Below are 19,117 nucleotides of genomic sequence, written 5' to 3' on the forward strand. Positions count from 1 at the left end.
GTCATTTATGTGTCCAGCTGTATAGGTAGGGTAGGTAAGCTTTCAGGCACAAAGACCTGAAGAAGGGCACTTGTTCAGCATTCCCACAAATCAGATTTAGCTGATCATGTCAAGTAACAAAAATAACTAACCTGCTTTCCAACAGCATTGCTGGGGGATGTCAGCTCCAGCTATCTTAAAAGTAGGGCTATAGCCCCACTGCTAGGAGCTACAGAAGCAGGGAGGCTTTGTGCTTCTTTCTCCCCCTGTAATCTCCTGCAACATAAAGTTGCTCCCGGTGCCTCCCAACTTTACCATCTCTGCTTCTTAAACCCTTCCCATCTCCTCCTACTTTCAAAAGCCCTTTGGCCCCACATGCTCCTCAACCTCACCCATGTTTTACAAGCAAGGGCCCACGTGGTTGAGTGAGGTTGATGAGATTACCCAGGCAGAGGTAGGATACCAGGGGATGGGCTTCCTTCCTGAGGAACACAGTAGGACCCCTCACCTCACCCACAGCCGTCTGCTGTCCCACAGTCTGCTTATTCTCACCAGGATGATCCTCCTGCTGTTTCCCTCACCCCCAGCAATGTGGGCACTAGAGCAGCTGGGGGCTATCAGAGTTTCCCCCTTGCTCTGTGCACCTCCCCAGTGCAGCTGGTCAGGCTGACCTGAGGGAGCACCTGGGCTCTGGGGTGAATATATTCAGCATGAGCAAACTAGCATGGCATGTCCCCCTTTTCTGACTGGGATACTGTCAGAAAAGGCTAATTTGACCCCTAGCCAGACTCTGAGTGTCCTTCATTTAGAGCTATGGGTGAGGGAGGGACCCAGATTTTGGTTCATTAAAAAAATAAGCCATCCAAAGTATCGGAGAGGGGAGTTTTTGGTATGGGGAATGTCAGTGTGTGAATCTGATAGGCAGTATCTCTCCCTTACTGGATTGAAAGACTCCAGCTAGGCACAAGCTTCACTGGAGTTTCTTATGAGAGAGATTGAGGGAACATAGTGGGTGTCTGGATTACATAAGTATCCTAATTCACAGACCAAGATCCCTCTCCAGATAGAGAATAAATTGAGGGTGGGGCGAGAGAGATCTTAACAAATGTAGATTTTGCTCTGTGCTGCCTCCTAAATACTGTCTGAGTAAGGAGCTGGCAGGGGGATGTGCCACAATAACCATGAAATGTTCCAAGACTCCATGAACCCATGATATTCAAGCCCCATTTGTACATATTCAAGCCCCATTTGTACATAGAGCATAACAAGCAGCAAGAGCCTGGTTATGGTCTATGCAGAGGCCATAAATGGGAAGATGTGAATTGTATCTGAGTGCATGTCCAGGTTTGGGTGTCCTTACCATGTACACATGTCTGCATCTGCCTTAGTGTGCACACATGTTCACATGTGTTTTGTGTGCAAGGACAGTTTAGGTATTTATTCATTAGATGTGAAATGTATTAACCAAGAGTTGGTGCCATTGCTACCCTCAGTCTCAGGTAAGGTGCTGCTTCCCACACAGCCAGCTGCATTTGTTGGTGCTGGAGCTGAGTGATTGGAGGTGCAGAGCCACCTTTCTGGGAGGAGTGTCAATCTTGTGTACCAAGTAATTTGTTAAGTCTGGCTCTGTTGTGACTACCTCAGGGAGTTGTACTAACCGTTTAGCTCATTTTTGTTGTCTGCGTATCAGCTGTCTTCCTAGTCTGACCTGTTATCTTTCAGTTCTACCCTTAGTCCGAGCTCCTGTTTTGCTGGGTAAGGTACCACCAACAGGCAAGGGCAGAGGCAGAGAGGGAGCAGTGTCATGGTCATACCCCCTTTCAGGTTATGCTGTAGGAACAGCAGCCAGGAACTTTTTTAATGTCTTTGAAACAGGTAAGAATCCACCTCTCTTGGCACCCCCTCCCTTCTCTGTGCTCAACGGCATCTCCCATTCCCTCCCCTCCTATTTTCCCCATCCCCTAAGCACCATTGCCACTGTCCTTGGCTGACCATGGGGTGGGGGAACTCCAAAGCCACTTCTGCTCTGCTCAAGACAGGCTGCATGGGCATCAGGAAGAGCAGCAGCAGCTGTAGTGGGCAGGTTTCCCTCCCGGCCTGGTCTTTCTGGGTGTCCCCTGCCAGCCCAGGAGCAAATGCAAGGAAGGAACATCCAAGCACCTCTTTTGCTTTCCCCTGAAGAGCCTGGCTCCTTGTGCTCCTGCTTCTTGCAGCCCTGGTAGGAGCATGGTAGGAGTGGCCAGGGCAGCGGCAAATTGGTGTCCTCTTCCTGCACCCTGAGACTTAAGTAGGGGGATGAGAGTAGAGGAAATGTGCTGCTGAGCATGGAGGGGAAGGGAGTGGGGGAGGGGAGGGGGAATTCTTACCTGATTTGGGGACTTAATAAAAGTCCCTGACTACTGCTTCCACAGTGTGGCCTGCCCTCCTTTGTGCGGGTGGGGGGAAGCTGAGAGCAGGAGTCAAGCCACATCTTCAGTGCTGGTTGTTGCTTCTGCACCACCTGCTTTGAAGTCCTGGATCTGCCTTTGGCTAAAGCTATATATTGGCATAGTGGGGTTGTTTTTGACTTACTCCCTCCACTAGGGTATTGAATTGGTTATGCTATGGTCACTATTATGGAGTGGCTTACCTAGATACCTCTTGAGCCAGGACCTGTGTACTACTCCGGATTAGGCACAGAGTTCCTTCTCCTGTTGTGTGTTGCAAGACAAGTTATTCTAGAAAGCAGTAATTTGTTAGATCCAGAAATTTTATCTCCAAATCTCACCCTCATGAGGTGTTTTATCTAGTTAATATGAGGGTAGTTGAAGACTCCCACTATTATTGCCTATCCTACTTTTACAGCTTCTCTAATTTCCCTCAGCATTTCATAACTACCTTCACTCTCCTCATTAGGTGGTTGGTAGTACAATCTTAGTACTATGTTTTTTTATATTCAAGTATGAAATTACTGCCCACACAGGTTCTATGCTACCATATGTAGCCAAATCCAAGATGACTTTGAATTTAAGGTGACCCCCAATAATTAGATTCTATACATGGACAATTATAAATTAGTTATAATTTTCTATGCATAGAATCTAATTATATTGAAGGGTTGTCTTAAATTCTTCCCTTCCCTCCACTGCTGTTGCAAGGAAACCAGCAGCAGGGGGACAAGCAGTGGGGAATGAAATGCGGGGGGGGGGGGGGGAGGGGAGGGGCAGGCAGCCTGCCCCTTGCATACTCTCCAACTGGTGTCTGCCCCCCCCCCCCCCTCCTCCCCAGCCACCTGCCCCCTGGGTGTGTGCCCCTTTGGCTCTGACTATGACTCTGACTTGGAGCACGGAGCATATGGTGGCTTCAGCCCTGGTTGTGTATCAGTGACAGTGGTAGCTTTTAGAGTCATGGAGATGTAAGACTGTAAGGGACCTCCAGAGGCCATCTAGTCCAACCCCCTGCCTAAGGCAGGATCATCCCTAGGCAAATCATCCCATACAAACCATAAACTAAACTCTACATAAGATTGCCATCAACCCTGACACAACACAGACCTAACACTAACCTGCCACAAGTAAAGCAGGGGAACCACAGCAGCCAATGTCCTGCTTCTATGACATGTTGTCCATATATGCTCAAGTGATCCTGGATAGAGGGTCATGCCCCCCACTACAGGGAAGGCAAAAACCCCCACAATGCATACCAATCTGACTATGGGGGGAAATTCCTTCCAGTTCCTGAATATGAAGATTGGTCTGACCCTGAGCACAGGGGGCAAGGTCCTCTAGCCAGGGACCTCCAGGTTTAAGTCTTGGCAGGGGTATTGGCACACCTCAGTCAAAATCCCCAGCTTTGTCTGCAGCCAATGCCTCTGAGGAGGGCTTAAAAAAATCTTGACGCATGTAGCAGGAAGGGAAGGGGGGAGCGCAAAATTCCCTCCCAGCCCTATGTGGTAACCAGCAAAATCCAGAAGCATAGGAAATACCTATAGTGGAACCAGTGGCTGTTCAACCTCTTCTTGAGCACTTCCGCTGATGGAGAGTCCACAACTTCCTTCGGCAGTCAATTCCACTGCCTCACTGTTCTGCCAGTGAAGAATTTTTTCCAGATATCCAATCTAAACCTACTTTGCTGCAACTTCAAGCCAGTGGTCTATGCCCCCCTCCCTGCAGCAACGTGTTTTCCCTGTTCATTATGGCAGCACTTCAAGTATGTGAAGATTGCTATCATGTCTCCTCTTAAGCACCTTTTCTGCAAGCTGAACATGCCTAGCTCCTTCAACCTTATATCCAGCTGCAGGTACTTCTGTGCAGTGTCTTTCAGTTGTCATGCCAATGTCTGGGTTACTGTGCTATATCCATTTTTCTTTCTCAGAATCTTTGCTTGTATGTCTCCTTAGATATTTTGAGATGTTTTAGGATAGCCTTCTTTACTTCTGGGGCCTCTTCTCAGGTAGTGTTTGATCAGTGGCCTGAGCCTCTCCAATTAACAAATGTCTAGTTCTCAGGGCCCACATATTGAAACTCCATCAAGCTGCCATGGTGGCCTTCTCAAATAGTTTGGGAAAAGACTCTGGGTTGTCATCCTTTGTCATTTTTCAGGGACAAATCCTGGCAACTCTGGCAGGGAGCAGCAGCTTTGGCCTCAGTCATTTCTTGCAATGTTCACATTAATTATTGTTGTTGTCTCAGGACGTCTAATTGAGCTGTTCCTTGTTCATGATGCAGACCCATCTATTCTCCATTTTCCCACATAAGCCTTATATTTCTTGTAATAGGAGGTCTAAAGTCCTTTGTGCGTGTTCTCTGTTGGCCTTTCGCTGTTCAGTTGTTACTATGCCAGGAGGTGTACTAGTTGCTCCATGGTCTCATGGTCCTCAGCATTCTTCGTATCTACTGCTGTCTTCCCGGCCAGTATACCAAATGCAGTGGCTTGCACCTTCTCCTTGCTCAAGATGGGATGCCATCTGCACTCTCTGCACTCTAGCCTTCCCTCCTCCCCAGGGGTTCCTTTATCTCGCCTGCCACATCTTGCTCTAATTCAGTGTGCAGGTGTCTGAAGAGAAGAACAGATTAGTCAACAGGACATGAGGTTTTTTGGGTCTACTGGTACTTGCTTCTTCAGTTTGGACTTTCTGCCCAATGTCCTTTAATTCTTGTTGCCAATCTCTATTGGACTTTTTCCCACCTGGTAAGCCTGCCCAGGCCAATCCCCTCTTCTTCATGCTTCTTAATCCTTCTGGATAGGCCCAGCACCAAGATGGCTTTCCTTGTGGCCTATTAGGCCTCCCTAAGTTTTACCCCAGACTCATCAACAGGCAATTCCCCTGGGTTTCTATTCCTCCAGCAGGAGCTCTGTCCTTCTCACCAGAGGAAAGCCCTTCTGCCCCCCTCTATCCCCACCCCAATTCACTGCTGGGAACCTTCCCTTATATTTCTCTCTAGGGTATGGCCTCCAGCCTGCCTTGTTCTTCTTAAAGAGCTCTGCCCCTTCTCCCTTGTAATGAGGATGAAAGTTGCCATGTTAAAATGGCCCAGGGGGCCTCTTCCAGTCCTTTGTACAGTTGGGTCCGGATGGAGGCTTGAGCTAGGATTGTGTATTGAATAGAGAGCTAGCTGAGGACAGGTATGTAACAACCAGTGCACATCTGGTTAAGACATGTCAGATGGAGGACATGTCCAGTATGGTACAGGTATTTCTTACCATGGCTAATAGAACATCAGGTACTTTTTTAGGCTCTTACTTCTGAACTTTGTGCTCCCCATGTCCTAACAGTGATCTCAGACAAGGCAGAACAGCCTCTTAGTCTAACAGTCTTTTCTCTCTGCCTTCCATTCATCTCCAGCAGAAATGTCTCTAGGCAAAACACAAGCAGTCTGACTATCTAAAGAATGAAACATCAGTTCATACTCTCCCCTTAAGCAAGTCTTCTCATTCATTCTTTCACTGCTTTATAGAGGATGAGGTCACAGGTATTCTGATGTTTATCACCAGTGTAAAGTCTGGCAAAACATTGGCTTTGAAAGAATAATCAGCAAAGCTCAAGAAAGAGGGTTAAAGGTGACAGAGCTAACTTCATGCTTGACCTGTTGCTTTCCTTTTTCCATGTCCTTTTGACAAGGTATTTAGCAGAAGTCACAGATTTTCATTGGAATCTGACAGGGCCATGCTGCAAGTGCTTTTGCTGTAGCCTCAAACTCGCGACCTGTGGGCTGTCAACCACACACCTTAGCACCCTCGGCAATCTAGCCCCATGCTCAGCCTGTAAGGAGCAGGAACTGATTCCAGCAGGCTTCCTTTTCAGACACAATCCTTCACATGGGCACTGCATGCTTGAAGAGCTGACTGAGCTGGCTCTGATGATAATGTGTGCAGCCAAGCAGAACTGTTCTAGGGCAGAGCAGATTGAGCAAAGCCAAGAAAATACAAGTAAAGGAAAAGGGCAACTGCATGGCACTTTTACAGAAGTTAACTTTCACATATGGAAGTGTATGTGTCTTGGACCAGAATCTAATCTCTCTTTTCCTAGTGTATTTTTGAAGTGGTACCACTGAAGTCAGTAGAGTTGCTGCAAGTTAGTGTTCCAGCTTGTTTGGTGCTTGCACTGCTACCAAGATTGAGCAAAGAATGTAAGGGTGTGACTGTTCTGCTGAATATGATAGATGTGATTCTCAGTTACAGTAAAGCCATACTGATACAGCAAACAGCATACTGGGGAACTTAAGCATGCTACATGGGCAGGCTGTCTAGTAGCATAACTAGGGGGCCAAGAGAAGCAAACTTGGAGGGGGTGCCAGAATGGCCCCCAGCTCCACTAGTTTTTGCCATAGCAGAAACAGCCCTGCACCATCTGGTCAGAGGATCTGGGTACGGGTCAGGAACACCTTCCTTTCCCCTTTTTCCTTTCCCCACTACACCTTGCTCTCCAGAGCTCAGTATACCAACCTAACCCCTCTCTGAGCACAAGGGAGTTTGCCTGGGGCAGGAAAGTCATTAATTGCACCTCTTCTTTTCTCATATACTTCATTTCCCCCTCTACGCTTCATTAATGTGGCAGAGCCACACAACGGCTTTATCTTTGATGCTTGCCAGGTCCTCATCCTGGGCGTGCTGGAGTGCTGCCAGTTTCAACCCACCTAGTTTCACCTCTGAGGCTGCCCCTTGAACTGCAAGCTGTGTAGCTGCATCTGTACATTGCTGTGTGTGGGCTAATTGAAACTGTCACTCAGCAGTGCTCATTTGCCTGCCTGTAGTGCTACACAGACACAACTACAGTTTTTCCAGTTCAGTAAGTAGCTTGTCCAGAGCAGTCCAGCATGGTGGAGGGCATTGCTGCCTGGCAGGGTAGATGTGCCCTAAATCCCCTGTGGATTACATAGGCAGGTAAAGTAGGATTAAGCTACACTGAAAATGTAGTGTAAATCAGACCCAGTGAGTTTTAAGTTAAGCATGTGCCTAATTGCTTTGCTGAACTAAGGCAAGGATGCTCCACACCTTGCAGGATTGAACCATGAGAGTATTTGATCCCTTGTCTCCACGAATCATCTATCCTTTATTCCTGCTTTTAACCTGATTCATTCCATGTTTCATTTGCAGAAAAGGACATTGTTTCAATGGCTGATTCCACCACAACCATTGATGACATAGAAGGGGAGCTCTTTAAAATTGAGAGAATAAGAGAGGTCCTCGTGCGAAGGGAGTCAGAGCTGAGATACATGTGAGTAGAGCACCAGTTTCTCTGTGTGTGTGTGTGTGTGTGTGTGTGTGTGTGTGTGTGTGTGTGTGTGTGTGTGTGTGTGTGCGTGCGCGCGCACCTGCCAGTGGTTGGGGCTATTCAATGATACCTTTGTCTTCTGTTGCTGCCTGCTGTTATGCTTGAAGAGCATTCAGTTAAGCCTTTGCTAGTATTATAAAGATGGCTGCCCTGTGGCTTTCTGCCTGATCTCATTGAGACAAATCCCTGCAATATACAGAGCTGGTGCCAAGGACAGGAGTCCAGTGAGCAGGATGCTGCCATGTCTTCATCCTGAACTGTTAAGTGCTGATTGCTGCCAGAGGAGCCCAGCCCAAGGGGTTCCTTCCCAGGAGATGCTCAGAAAAGCTTCTCCCCAACACGGTGACCTTGGACTGCAGAGAAGCATTTGGTAGGGCCAGGTCATCATCCTGGAATGTCTATGCCTCTGTCTTCTACCTGGAGGTCAATCAGATTACTGAGCTTAACCGAAAGTGTGCCATGCTACTGACTGTCATTGGCTCAGATGCTTTTGATATTGTGTACTCACAATGTCCCCAGCAAAACCCCATGACAAGTCAAACACTGAAATCCTCACACTACTAAATAATCATCTCACACTAACTCCACCTGAAACTGTTAGACAGTTCCATTTCAACAAGTGCAGTCAGCTGCCAGATGAAAGGATTGCAGCATATACAGGTGAGTTGAATTGTTTGTCCAAGAATTGTATTTATGGTACAAGTCTTGAGTCTCAACTGGGAATCAGCTTGTGTGTGGGATTCAGGATGAAGCCCTGCTGCAGACTCCTTTCAAAGCAAAACTTAACATCCACCAATGCTTAGGAAGAAACATTTAACAAGGCTGAATCTCACTGTTTAAAGCTTGTCTGCAAAACTGATATCAACTGAGATTCAGCAAGTGCAATTCAAAGGGAATTCACTAAAGGAGCCACCATCAGCACATAACATAGTAAATTCTTCAACTCTGGGAAGCTGCCAAAGCTGTGGTGAGAGCCACAGATGCAACACATACCATGTCCGTGATGCCAAATGCTGTCATTACAAATGCAAGTATCACATTAAATGTGTGTGTTGTCAGAAGTTCACGCTATCCAAAAAGAAGTGAAACAAGCAGGGTATGCTTTGAGCTGCCACAAATACTGTTGTTGATCTAAATGGAATTTCAGCCTGATGTTTGCCAACAGCATGGAAATACCGCCCATACAGAAGAAGATGACCTACACTATACTCCAAGTTGTTCCATGTGTCATGAAGGCAGACTCAGATCTGCATTTGCTGTAATTTCAAACAAGACATAGGAATTCTGTGGCCTCAAAATCATGTTCCTTTTGTTCCATGAGAAGCAGGACTTGCTGAGTCCAGTAAACAAGCAGTTGAATTGAAAGGAGAATGTTATGTAAATAACCTCTATGGCAGTGGTCACCAACCGGTCAATCCCGATCAACTGGTTGATCAGGGAGCCTCTGACAGCCTCTGAGATAGACTATCAGAGGCTTCGTGATCGGGAGCAGCCAGAATGCAGTCCAGGAGCAGCAGGACATAGGAGCGGCAGGACCCATGTGGCTGGGCTGAGCTGCACCCCCTGGTGCTGGGGCCGAGCTGCATGAGTGGGACGATCCCCCTCCGTGCCCCCTGCCACCAGGTGAATGGGGTCCTGGCCGGGCCGGGCCAGGCCAAGGGAGGGTCAGAGCCTGGGTAGCTTGTCCAGGCATGCAGGGGGGCTCCCGCCACTGCATGCACCCCAGCAGAGGTCTGGGGGGCACGTTGCCCCCAATCTGTGCACAGGGCGAGGCGGCTGCTGCTGTGCACTGGGCTTTGTGCCCCAAGCCCCGCTGCAGTTTGTGGTGTGAAGCCTGGGGTGAAAGCCCAGCACGCAGTGGCAGCAGACCTGTTGACCAGATCTGAAATCAAATTCCAGGTGATGTACCATCTACAGTTGCAGAAGACATTGTACCGTCAACAGGTTTTATGAGTCCATTAGTTCTTGTTTTAGTCGTGTCAAATACTCCAGCTGCTGAAGTAACTCAAGAAGAGCCAAAACAACCTGCTGCCATCTACAGTGACAGGCCTCCAACCCCTGAATTAGGTTGTCCAGGGAGAGTCATCAACTCGTAGGTAGAGCTTTTCTATGTTGTGTTTCTCTCCTATGGCCGTCTGCTATTATGCTTGAAGATCAGGCAGTCAAGGCTTAAGCCAGAGCTGTCCACCTGACAGGCCACATGCAGTCTGCAGGGCTTGTCAGTAGACCTGTGTGAATCAGTTTGGCTGAATCTCTGAATCAGCCAGGCCAGGCCTATCCCCCTCCTGCTCTCCCAAACCCCTTCCCCATCCCAGCCCTCCCCCATGGCTCCCCCACCTGCCGCGGCTCCGGCTCTTTAAGGAAAAAAAACTCAAGAAAACGCCCCTGGACTCACTGTTCCCGCCGGCAGGGGGCAACCTCCACTGCCCCCGCTGCCCTGCACCATGTGGGGGGCTCTGCCATGAGCCCCCAGAAGCCCCGAGGCTGCTGCATGAGTGGTGAGTCCTGGGGTTTTTCTCTGGTTTTTTTTTCTTAAAGGGCTGGAGCTGGGGCAGGTGGGGCAGCCGTGGGGGGCTGGAGGAGTGTGGGGGGGTTGGAGGGCTTGTGACAGAGCCCCCCTTCCAGCGTGGGGCAATGGGGGGCAGCGGGGATCATCCCCTCCCCCCACCCAGCAGCACCTGGTGAGTGGGGGCTTTTTTTAAAGCACCAGGAGCTGGGGTGGGCAGGGCAGCCATGTGGGGGCTGCGGGAGCGGGCAGCGGGGGTCAGAGGTGCTGGGGGGGGTTAGGGGAGCAAGCAGGGGATGGGGGCTGGCAGGGATCCCCCCATGGTCCCCTCCACCCTCCTCCAGCCCCCTATTTACCAGCTCTGAGTCTGGCTCCAGCTCCGTGCTGCAGCAGGCGGGGACTGCCCAAATCATTGAAGCTCTCCAAATCTTTTCCGAAGATTCAGAGAGCTTCAAATTGATTCGGACCTTTTTACTGGTCCCCTGATTCGATTCAGATTTGGAGATTTGGCCACCAAATCGAGCCGAATCTGCTCTGAATCAAATCACCACCCGAAGCCTCGCACAGCCCTACTTGTCAGTACAGCTGCTGCAGCCGCTGGTTTGGCGCAGCTCCAGAACCCAGAGGGTGAACGTTGCTGCTACTCGCTCCCTTCCCCTTACCTCCCACTGGATTTAGGATCTTTGGTTGCCATTGGTGACAAAAATTGTGCTAGGGAAGAAGTGGGGGAGGCATTCACCCTTTAAGTGACAGAGCCATGCCAATACAGCAGCTCCAACAGCTGTGCAGACAAGCCATCAACCCCCTTGTCAGAGGTGGGTCATCCAGCCTGTGAGAAGTCCTGCAGTCCAGATTCGGCCCGCAAAGCCAAATGACTTGGATGCACCAAGTACAACGTACAATGAAAATGGTTGCCCTGTTGTTTCCTGTGTCCTCACTAGGACAAACAACCCCCTTCAAGATCTTCTGTGCCTTTGCGCGGTGCCTCTGCCTTTTTTTAAAGAAAAAGTCCCAGTTCCCTGCAGAACTAGTGCTGACTCTGGGGCTTTTCTCCATTAAAAAAGAGTCTGGGATTGTAAGTGAATCTCACTCAAACTTCAACACTTGAGAACAATTGCATTTTAGCAGGTTTTGTTGCGAAAGCAGCCATTTAGCTGGACTAAACCTGATCACAATGAGGACTGTGAAAATAAAGCAACAATAAGAGAAACTAGCAAAACAAAAAATCACTGAGAAACTCTCTCCATATTGCATGACGTTCTCAGTGCCACAGTTAAAGTGGTTGAGGTAAGGGCCTGAGTGGGAGAAAATAGGCAGGAGCTCAGTGATATGATTGAGGTTTCAACGAAGTTTAAAGTCAGGAAGGAACATCCTAGTCCTCTAATCTGGCCTCTTGTATGACATAGCCCAGAGTGTTTTACACAGCATCAGACCCACAAATTTGTCTAAAGGCTGAGGAAGGATTCGATAACAGTCGTCAAATACTTGAAAGGCAATTACACAGAGGATGGAAATGTTTTTTTCTGTGTGGCTGTAGGGGATAGAACTAGGAGCAATGGCCTCAAGCTTCAGCAGGGGTAATTTAGGTTGGAGATTAGGAGGAACTTTCTGACTTTGAGGGTGGTCAAGCACTGGAAAAAGCTACCTGGAGAAATTGAAGAATCTCCATTTTCAGAAGTTTTCAAGAGCAGGCTAGACAGACACTTGGCTGGGATGGTTTGGTCAGGGATGACCCTGCCTTGATCAGGGAGCTGGACTAGATGATCTCATGAGGTCCCTTCCAGCCCTTATCACCTACAATCCTATGGACTTCCTAACTGGGCTAGAGCACAGCTTTTAGAATCCAGTTTTGATTTGAAAACTTCACACACAGAGAATCCTCTCCCTAGGGAGGTGATAGTGATGGGTTGTGGGAAAGCAGCCAGAGGAAAAGGCAAAGGTAATATCAACCCCTTTCACTCAGTGCTGCTGTCACAGCTCATCGGAGTCCAGCATGTAGGGATGGTGTTTGGCCTCCAACCATCAGTGCTGGGAACCTCAGGGCCCATGAGTTCTCATCTGTTTGATGTTTTTGTCCATGCCTCCCTGATTACAGCATGATGTCTGTGGTGAGACCCATTCTTGGGACTTCATAATTTTCAGAAATAATGAATATAAAGAAGAAATTAATCTTCCATTTTATAATAAAATAGATTTCTCATTCTTCCTTTCAGCAGATCCTTCAACACTTCATTGATCCAAAGCAAAAAAGAGCAGTCAGTAAAATTGCATGCATCAGTAAGGCTCAACTTCTATGGCAGGTTGTTTGAGAAGAAAAAAAAACCACACGCCCCATAGTATGCAAACCATCTCTTATTTTGCAGTGATTGTCTCCAGAACCCTAAAGCCATGTCACTGTAAAATAGTGTGATCATGGTGGCCAGAAACCAGTTACAGTTGAGGTGTGCGTGTTGGTGAGGGGAGTGAAAGACAGAAAGCAAACTAGTTTTACAGCCCCAGTCCCACAAATAGTGAAACTGGCTCTGTCTGCAGTCCTTGGGATTTTATATTCAACAATCCAATTGAATCCCACAGGCTGTGACCACAGCAACCACAATGTGGTTTCAGATGCTGTCACAAATCAAAGAACCTGCAGCCCTGCTGAAGGTCACCCAGTGATTCACTCCGATTCCCTGTGACTTCGTTTGTTGCCATGAGTCATGCGAACACTTGCTGTATAGCGGTAAAGAAGGAATTGAGAGAGCCTGGGTCAAAGCTAGCACAGCAGGACGGTGAGAGATCACCTGGCTCACAGAAAGCAGGAGCTTCCTCTGCTGTCCAGAAGCTGGGCTCACAAGACAGCATCTTAACTACATCTGGAAGCTGCACCCCTGGAAACTGAACTGAAACTGTTATAGTTAACTAAAAAGGCTGGGTGGATATGCTTCCTCCAGTGTTAAATGAAGCTTATTTTGGCTTAGCTTGGGTCCATTTGGAACAGGTTTAACTAAACCAAAAGAAATTCTTACACCAAAATAAGCACGCAGGCTTTTGCACTGATCGAAATCTCAGTTAAGCAGCCAATTCACATTTTTCCAGTAAAAATTTTCCCATGTAGACAAACCACAACCTGAACCCATCACAGGGCTGGGGACTTTCACAGCAGCAAAGCATCACTGGATACATGTAGGAGGGATGAGTATATATTTGGAGTGAATATATGTGTATATTTTTTCCACGCAAGTCTTCAGCGCACTAGATCCCTGGTGGTCTATAGTGCTTCTTTTCTGTCTTTGCCTCCCCAACAATTGGAGGCCATGAGCATCAGCCTGCAATCTGGCCAGGCACAAGGGACAAAACTTCCCCCCAACACTTTTGCAGGAACCACAGCTGCTGTTTGGGGGGTTTGGGTTTTTTTTAGGAGTATGAGACTGGGTTTTGGGAAAGGAACCTGAAACTTTGCTAGTTGCTCAAAGAAGAGCACTCCCAAATATCCAGGTTTTGTACTCTGCAATAACGTGTTTCTCTGACCTACCTATCTCTGCAATGAAACATAACTTAATTGAAACTCCCAGTGCATCCTCGTAAAACTTTCCTATGCTTTCCCATCACCTGGGGTCTTTGGAGAGCTGTCTCTCTTATTACATCAAGCCAAAAGGGAAATGTTGCACATCAAAGGCTTGAATTAGTCTTTATCTGTTCCATCTTCCTCATAGACTTTCCAGTTCAGGTGCTTGTCTTTTTCTTTTTGGACAAAAGCAACTTCTGCAGCTTATGCAAGCAGAAGCAGAGGAAAGGGCTTCAGCAGTCTTGGGAAAAGTTTATAAAAAATGTAACTAATTAAAGTTAAAAGTTAACACCTTTAATATTAACTTGAGTTAAGTTAAAAGTTAAATATTTCCACTTTCAACTAGTTAAAAGAGTAACTAGTTATAAGTTAAGTTGATTCATGAGAAATGTGTGAAACACGGTGAATTGCCTCTTAGCATCATTTTTCATTTTCAAATGCAATGAGTGGGTTTCTTTTCCATAAGCCAACAGAAGCACACTCAGTTACATGGAGCTCACCCTGGTTTACCTGAAAACAATGTTATAGTTGTCATACAGTTTTCAGAATAACACTTTACCAATACCTATGTAATGTTAGATCCTTCTCACCCTCTCCATGTGAAGTACGTTGTAAAAGTCAAAGCATCATATAGGTATACCAGAATAACAGAAAGGAGATATTCATAGCCAGGTGACAAATGAAAGCTGTTTCCACAGAAAACCTCTGTTGCTACAATTTTTATTGCTCAAAAGGTAACAAAAAGGTATGAAATACATCTGAATTGGAAAGAAAGTGTCTGAAAATCAAAATTAGACTGAAATGAGAAAATCAGTTGAAATGAGAAAAAGAATGTTGAGTTGCATAGCAGGAACTGTTTAAACATGCTGATTGAACTTCAGCAAAAGCTGCATTTCAAAATTGACATCTGACAATTTTCCTCTTCTGTCTTGCAAAACTAAGCCCCCACTACTGAGCAATCGCTCTACATGGGCAGATGAGGGAATGCTCGTGTTATAATGGATGAATAGTTTCTTCATAGTAAGTGACATCTCAGATACGTTTCTCACAGATGAGAAGTAATGCTCAATTTCTTGGGCCCTGGGCTGCTGGTTCTGATCTTCAATAAAATTTAAAAAGTCATCATGTGCTTCACCCTCACTACTTGCTCCCACTCTTACTGGGATCAGTGTCTCTGCTTGCTTGTGCTTGTTCCCCCTCCTGCAGCCAACTGGCTGCCCTGTTGACTTCTGCAAATGCACAGAAAATGCCAGCATGAACTAGGGAACTCTTAGGCTTGCAGTTCTTAAGACACCATATCTCATAGGAAGGCACACTACTCTCTGTCTCTTGAACAAGAAGTCCTAGAGTTTCAATAAAGAAATATTCCATGTACGTCCTAGAGTATGGCTGTGTCAGGAAAAACTCTGGGAAAGCCGGATTTCCATTTTTTTTTAACTTTTAATTTATACTTTAAAAAAAGTTAAAGTTAACCTCTTTTTTTTACTAGTTAAAGTTAAAAGTTGACAGCTGAAAAATTTGATTAGTTAAAGTTAAAAATTAGCCATTTCTTTAACTATTTAACTAGTTAATTCCCATGTCTGGACTTCAGGGAGTGATTATGATGCTTGACAAAACAGTCTTTTTCTTAAGCAAACTATGAATCACTTAAGCTTGAGGGAGTCAAATTGCAACCTACAGATTTCTGCAGCATGAGAGGCATCTGCCTCCATCTCTACGTTTATGTAAATTCGCTCTTACAGATTGTAGAAAAGTAGGACTGTGTGAGAGAGGCCCCTAATCCTTGTTACTTTAAGAGAGGGCAGCGTTATATCCTTGGAAACTATTGTAGTCATCTGAGTTAGTGCCAGCTGCAAAAGGTAAGTAGCCAAGGAAAGACATAGGCAAGAGCCACAAGACCACAAGCAACTATCCTAGAGCAAGTTGCCTTGAAATAAATAAGCTACAAGGTGCTGAGCTCCAGATATGTAGTTAACTAGTGACAGCAGCATAGCTGAGTAGGCTGCAGCAGAGGGGAGCAGGCTGCTGATTAATGAATTAAGGAGAAACTGTTATGTGTAGTTGAAAGGTCATGTGATTGGAAGGGATGGAGTCCAGTGTAGTATGAGCCTGGCTCGGTGATTCGGCAGGTGAGTTATTATTACACACTCCGTAACGGATTCCAACTTCCATTGGCAACGTGCAGGGGGTGCACGCGCACCCCTGAGATTGGCTGTGCACCCCCTGGAAGCGCCTGCCATGAAACGATTGGCTGCTGTACCACCCCCAGGTCAGCGATCTGGTGCCCGCCCAGACTCAGGAGACACCAGTTGCCCATGCCAACTTCCATGGCCATCATCCGGCTATGAGCGCCTGGCTCCTGGGCCAGAGAAGGCAGTCTGTTGCTTAAGCATTGAAAGGAAAAGAGCTGAGAGAAAAGGCAGACAGAGCTCTTTGGGTAAATGTGATATCTTTTATTAGACCAACTAAATAGTTGGAAAAATTGTTCTTTGCAAGCTTTGGGGTACAAACGCCCTTCTTCAGGCAGAAGGAGATTTTGTGCGAATAAACTGCTGAACAGAGATCCACAGTCAGAGGAAGGTACCCTGAAGAGCTGTCAGAGTTAACTGATAGAGAACAAAGGTTTCCTGTGGTATGAAGGCCCAGAGAGGCTTAGGCGTTTTAGTTAATTAATATTTGTTAATGTTGGTTGGTTTGGCTGTGCTGCAGGGGCACTAGGGAGGAAAGCCCTGGACGGAGGCAGGCAGTTGGGAGTGCTTGGGAGAAAATATGCTCAGATATAAAGACCAAAAGCACAAGCTGGCTGAGGTTAATTTAAAGGGAAAATGCCTTGCTCAGGAACTTAGTTGAAAGGTTGGGCCAGACCAAGACAGCCTGATAATAAGCAAGGCAGGGCAAAGCATCTCAAGGATCATTCTGGTATTCTGAAGCCAGACAAACTGATTTATTTTTCAACAAGGGGTGGCAACGAGGGAACCAGGTGGTGTTCTGGGAAGACAGAGAGAAGAGGATTGGAGCAGCAGATGGGGGGTACTGCAGCTATCCTCAGAAGTGGGGTCCTATTAAAGGCTGCACGATTGCAGGGGGGAGTTCTCTGCCCAGCCTGGAGCTGGCTGGGACCTGCCCTTGACCAGGACAGTTTCCAGCCAGCCCTGTGCTTAGTGGGAAAGTCTGCACGTGCTGCCTGGAGATGACTGGGGACTGTCTCATTTCAGGTAGTCCCTAGCCAGCTTCCGGCTGCATGGGAGTAGACTACTGCCAGAAACAGATCTGCTCTCAAATCCCCACACATGTAGATGCCTGCCCACTGCCCAGGGTGGGTTTAAACCTACCCCGCAGCATTTGTGAATGTAGACATGCCCAGTGAGAACCAGAAGTAGAACTTGAGTTGTAGCTCCTTGACCTCCAATCTAGCCTCTAAGCACACTCCTTTCATAGAGGGTTTTAAAATTTGAATTGATTCTTCCTTCAGCTAATAGCAGAGTTTCTCACCTGTTGGAGAGATGCTAAAAAGTGTGAGTTCTTCACTATCCAAATTATGACTGATTGGCTTATTCTGCTAGTGAAAGATTGCAGAATTTGGTCCTAAACCGGGTACAAAATAGGCATGTACAGATTCAAGAATAATCACTGGCACAACAACTGTGGATGGCAGAATTGGGTGGGACGTCTCTGCATTTCACTGGGTGCATCTACATGTGAAATTGATTGATGCAATCAACATAGTTCATGCTGGAGTTTATTGCTCCCAGGTGCAGCATTTACACATGCACCTGAGACCACAGCATGTTGAGTCAGGGCAGTGTACCCCAACTGGCAGCAGGCCCAGGGGGCAGCTGAGTTGCAGCAGAGTAAATAACTCCACCGTAGAATGGTACTTGTGATGGGCAGTACTATTCTATGGCAGAGTTAACTAGTTTACTCTGACCTAATAGCACCACACATGTAGATGGTGTTGCTTTACTGAGGGGCTAACTAGGCAGCTCTATAGTAAGCATCTTGTGTAGATGCCCCCACTGTTACTGCAGTCCCTCTGTGTCAGTCTGCAGGGCCCTGCTTGCTCTAACACCACTCATTTAGGAAGCCCACGTAGAAGGCAGGGTTTTGTTCCTTTTAAATGGTGTGTTCAGAACTCCCAGATGTTGTCTCCATACAGGTAAATCGGTCCAGCATTCACAGCACAGTGCACCGGAGGAGTTGCCAGCATAGCATTAGCAGCCCCACTCTGTGAACTGCCAAGCAGCCATAGAAAAGTGCAGAGGGGCACATCCAGACCTGGGAAGAGTATGTCTGCATTATGTGGGATGGTGCTACAGAGTACTGCTTAAAAACATGTCCCCTGGCCCTGTACTTGCTCCCACTCTGAATATGCTGTGTTTAAAAAATGTCATTTAGCTGCTGTTTGAACAGTGTTGGTGCAGCCAAATGCTGCTCTCAGGAATGAGCAATGTTGGGTGCATGCCAGAAAGCAACTACATGGCATATTTAGTTTTGGCCTACAGCATACATGGAGCAAGATCATTGCTTAGGATGTGTTTTTTTCCAATAGCATCATCCAACCTGGTGTCACCTGCCCTAATGCAGCCCTCATCTTTAGCTGTCTCAGTTGGCAGTCACAGGAACAAGTGCTATTATTTATGTCTATATGTGGATGTGGGTTTTTAATATCTGATCCTTTTCTCTGTATCAGAAAATTGGCCTGCAATTTCAATGGATTAAGAAGTGAATCCAAGATCCTCATTAAATACCCACTAGTCACTACACAATGGCCATGTTAAACAGACTGGTCTTTTGGTCAAATTAATTGTATTCCTCTTTGTATCCTGGGCCCATATTTGCCTCTAGCTTGTAATTGTTTGTGGAGGATCAGAAACAGTGTTCCCCAGTTTCCTGAAAGCACCTTGACAGAGTGTGTACTGTGCCTTATAGACATCTCATTAAAGCAGTGGTTTTCAGCCTGTGGGCTGCAGACCCCTGGGGGTCCACAGACTGTCTAGGGGTCCATGAAAGATTACTATGATCAATCAAAAGTATATGAATACCCACACTTACAATTCAAAGGAATGTGCACCTCCATTCATTTTTAGGGGTCTGCAAATGAAAATGGATTGAAAACTAGGCCTGTACGAAGTGCCTAGTATTTGCTTCAGATTTGGATTTGGCCAATTCGGGGGACAGTGATTCAATTCAGTGATTTGAATCGTTGTCCCAAATCAATTCCGCCAAATCAGCCAGACCCATCCCCGCCAGCCCGGCAATGGCTGCCCCACCTGCCCCAGCTCCCGGCTCTTTGGGGGAAAAAAGTTCTGACTCACCGGGTGCTACCAGGTAG

General features: G+C 47.0%; 1 protein-coding gene across 1 annotated transcript in view; it reads left to right on the forward strand.

The window, feature by feature from the left end:
• LOC102567257 (bMERB domain-containing protein 1) overlaps positions 1 to 19,117 on the forward strand; it is a 94,694-nt gene that overhangs the window by 19,870 nt on the left and 55,707 nt on the right. Inside the window, exon 2 of the mRNA XM_014595678.3 lies at positions 7,555 to 7,675. Within this exon, the coding sequence (XP_014451164.1) occupies positions 7,555 to 7,675 (121 nt within the window). The remainder of the gene's footprint in view (positions 1 to 7,554; positions 7,676 to 19,117) is intronic.

This window comes from Alligator mississippiensis, chromosome 8 (assembly GCF_030867095.1).
Source record: "Alligator mississippiensis isolate rAllMis1 chromosome 8, rAllMis1, whole genome shotgun sequence".
NCBI lineage: Eukaryota > Metazoa > Chordata > Crocodylia > Alligatoridae > Alligator > Alligator mississippiensis.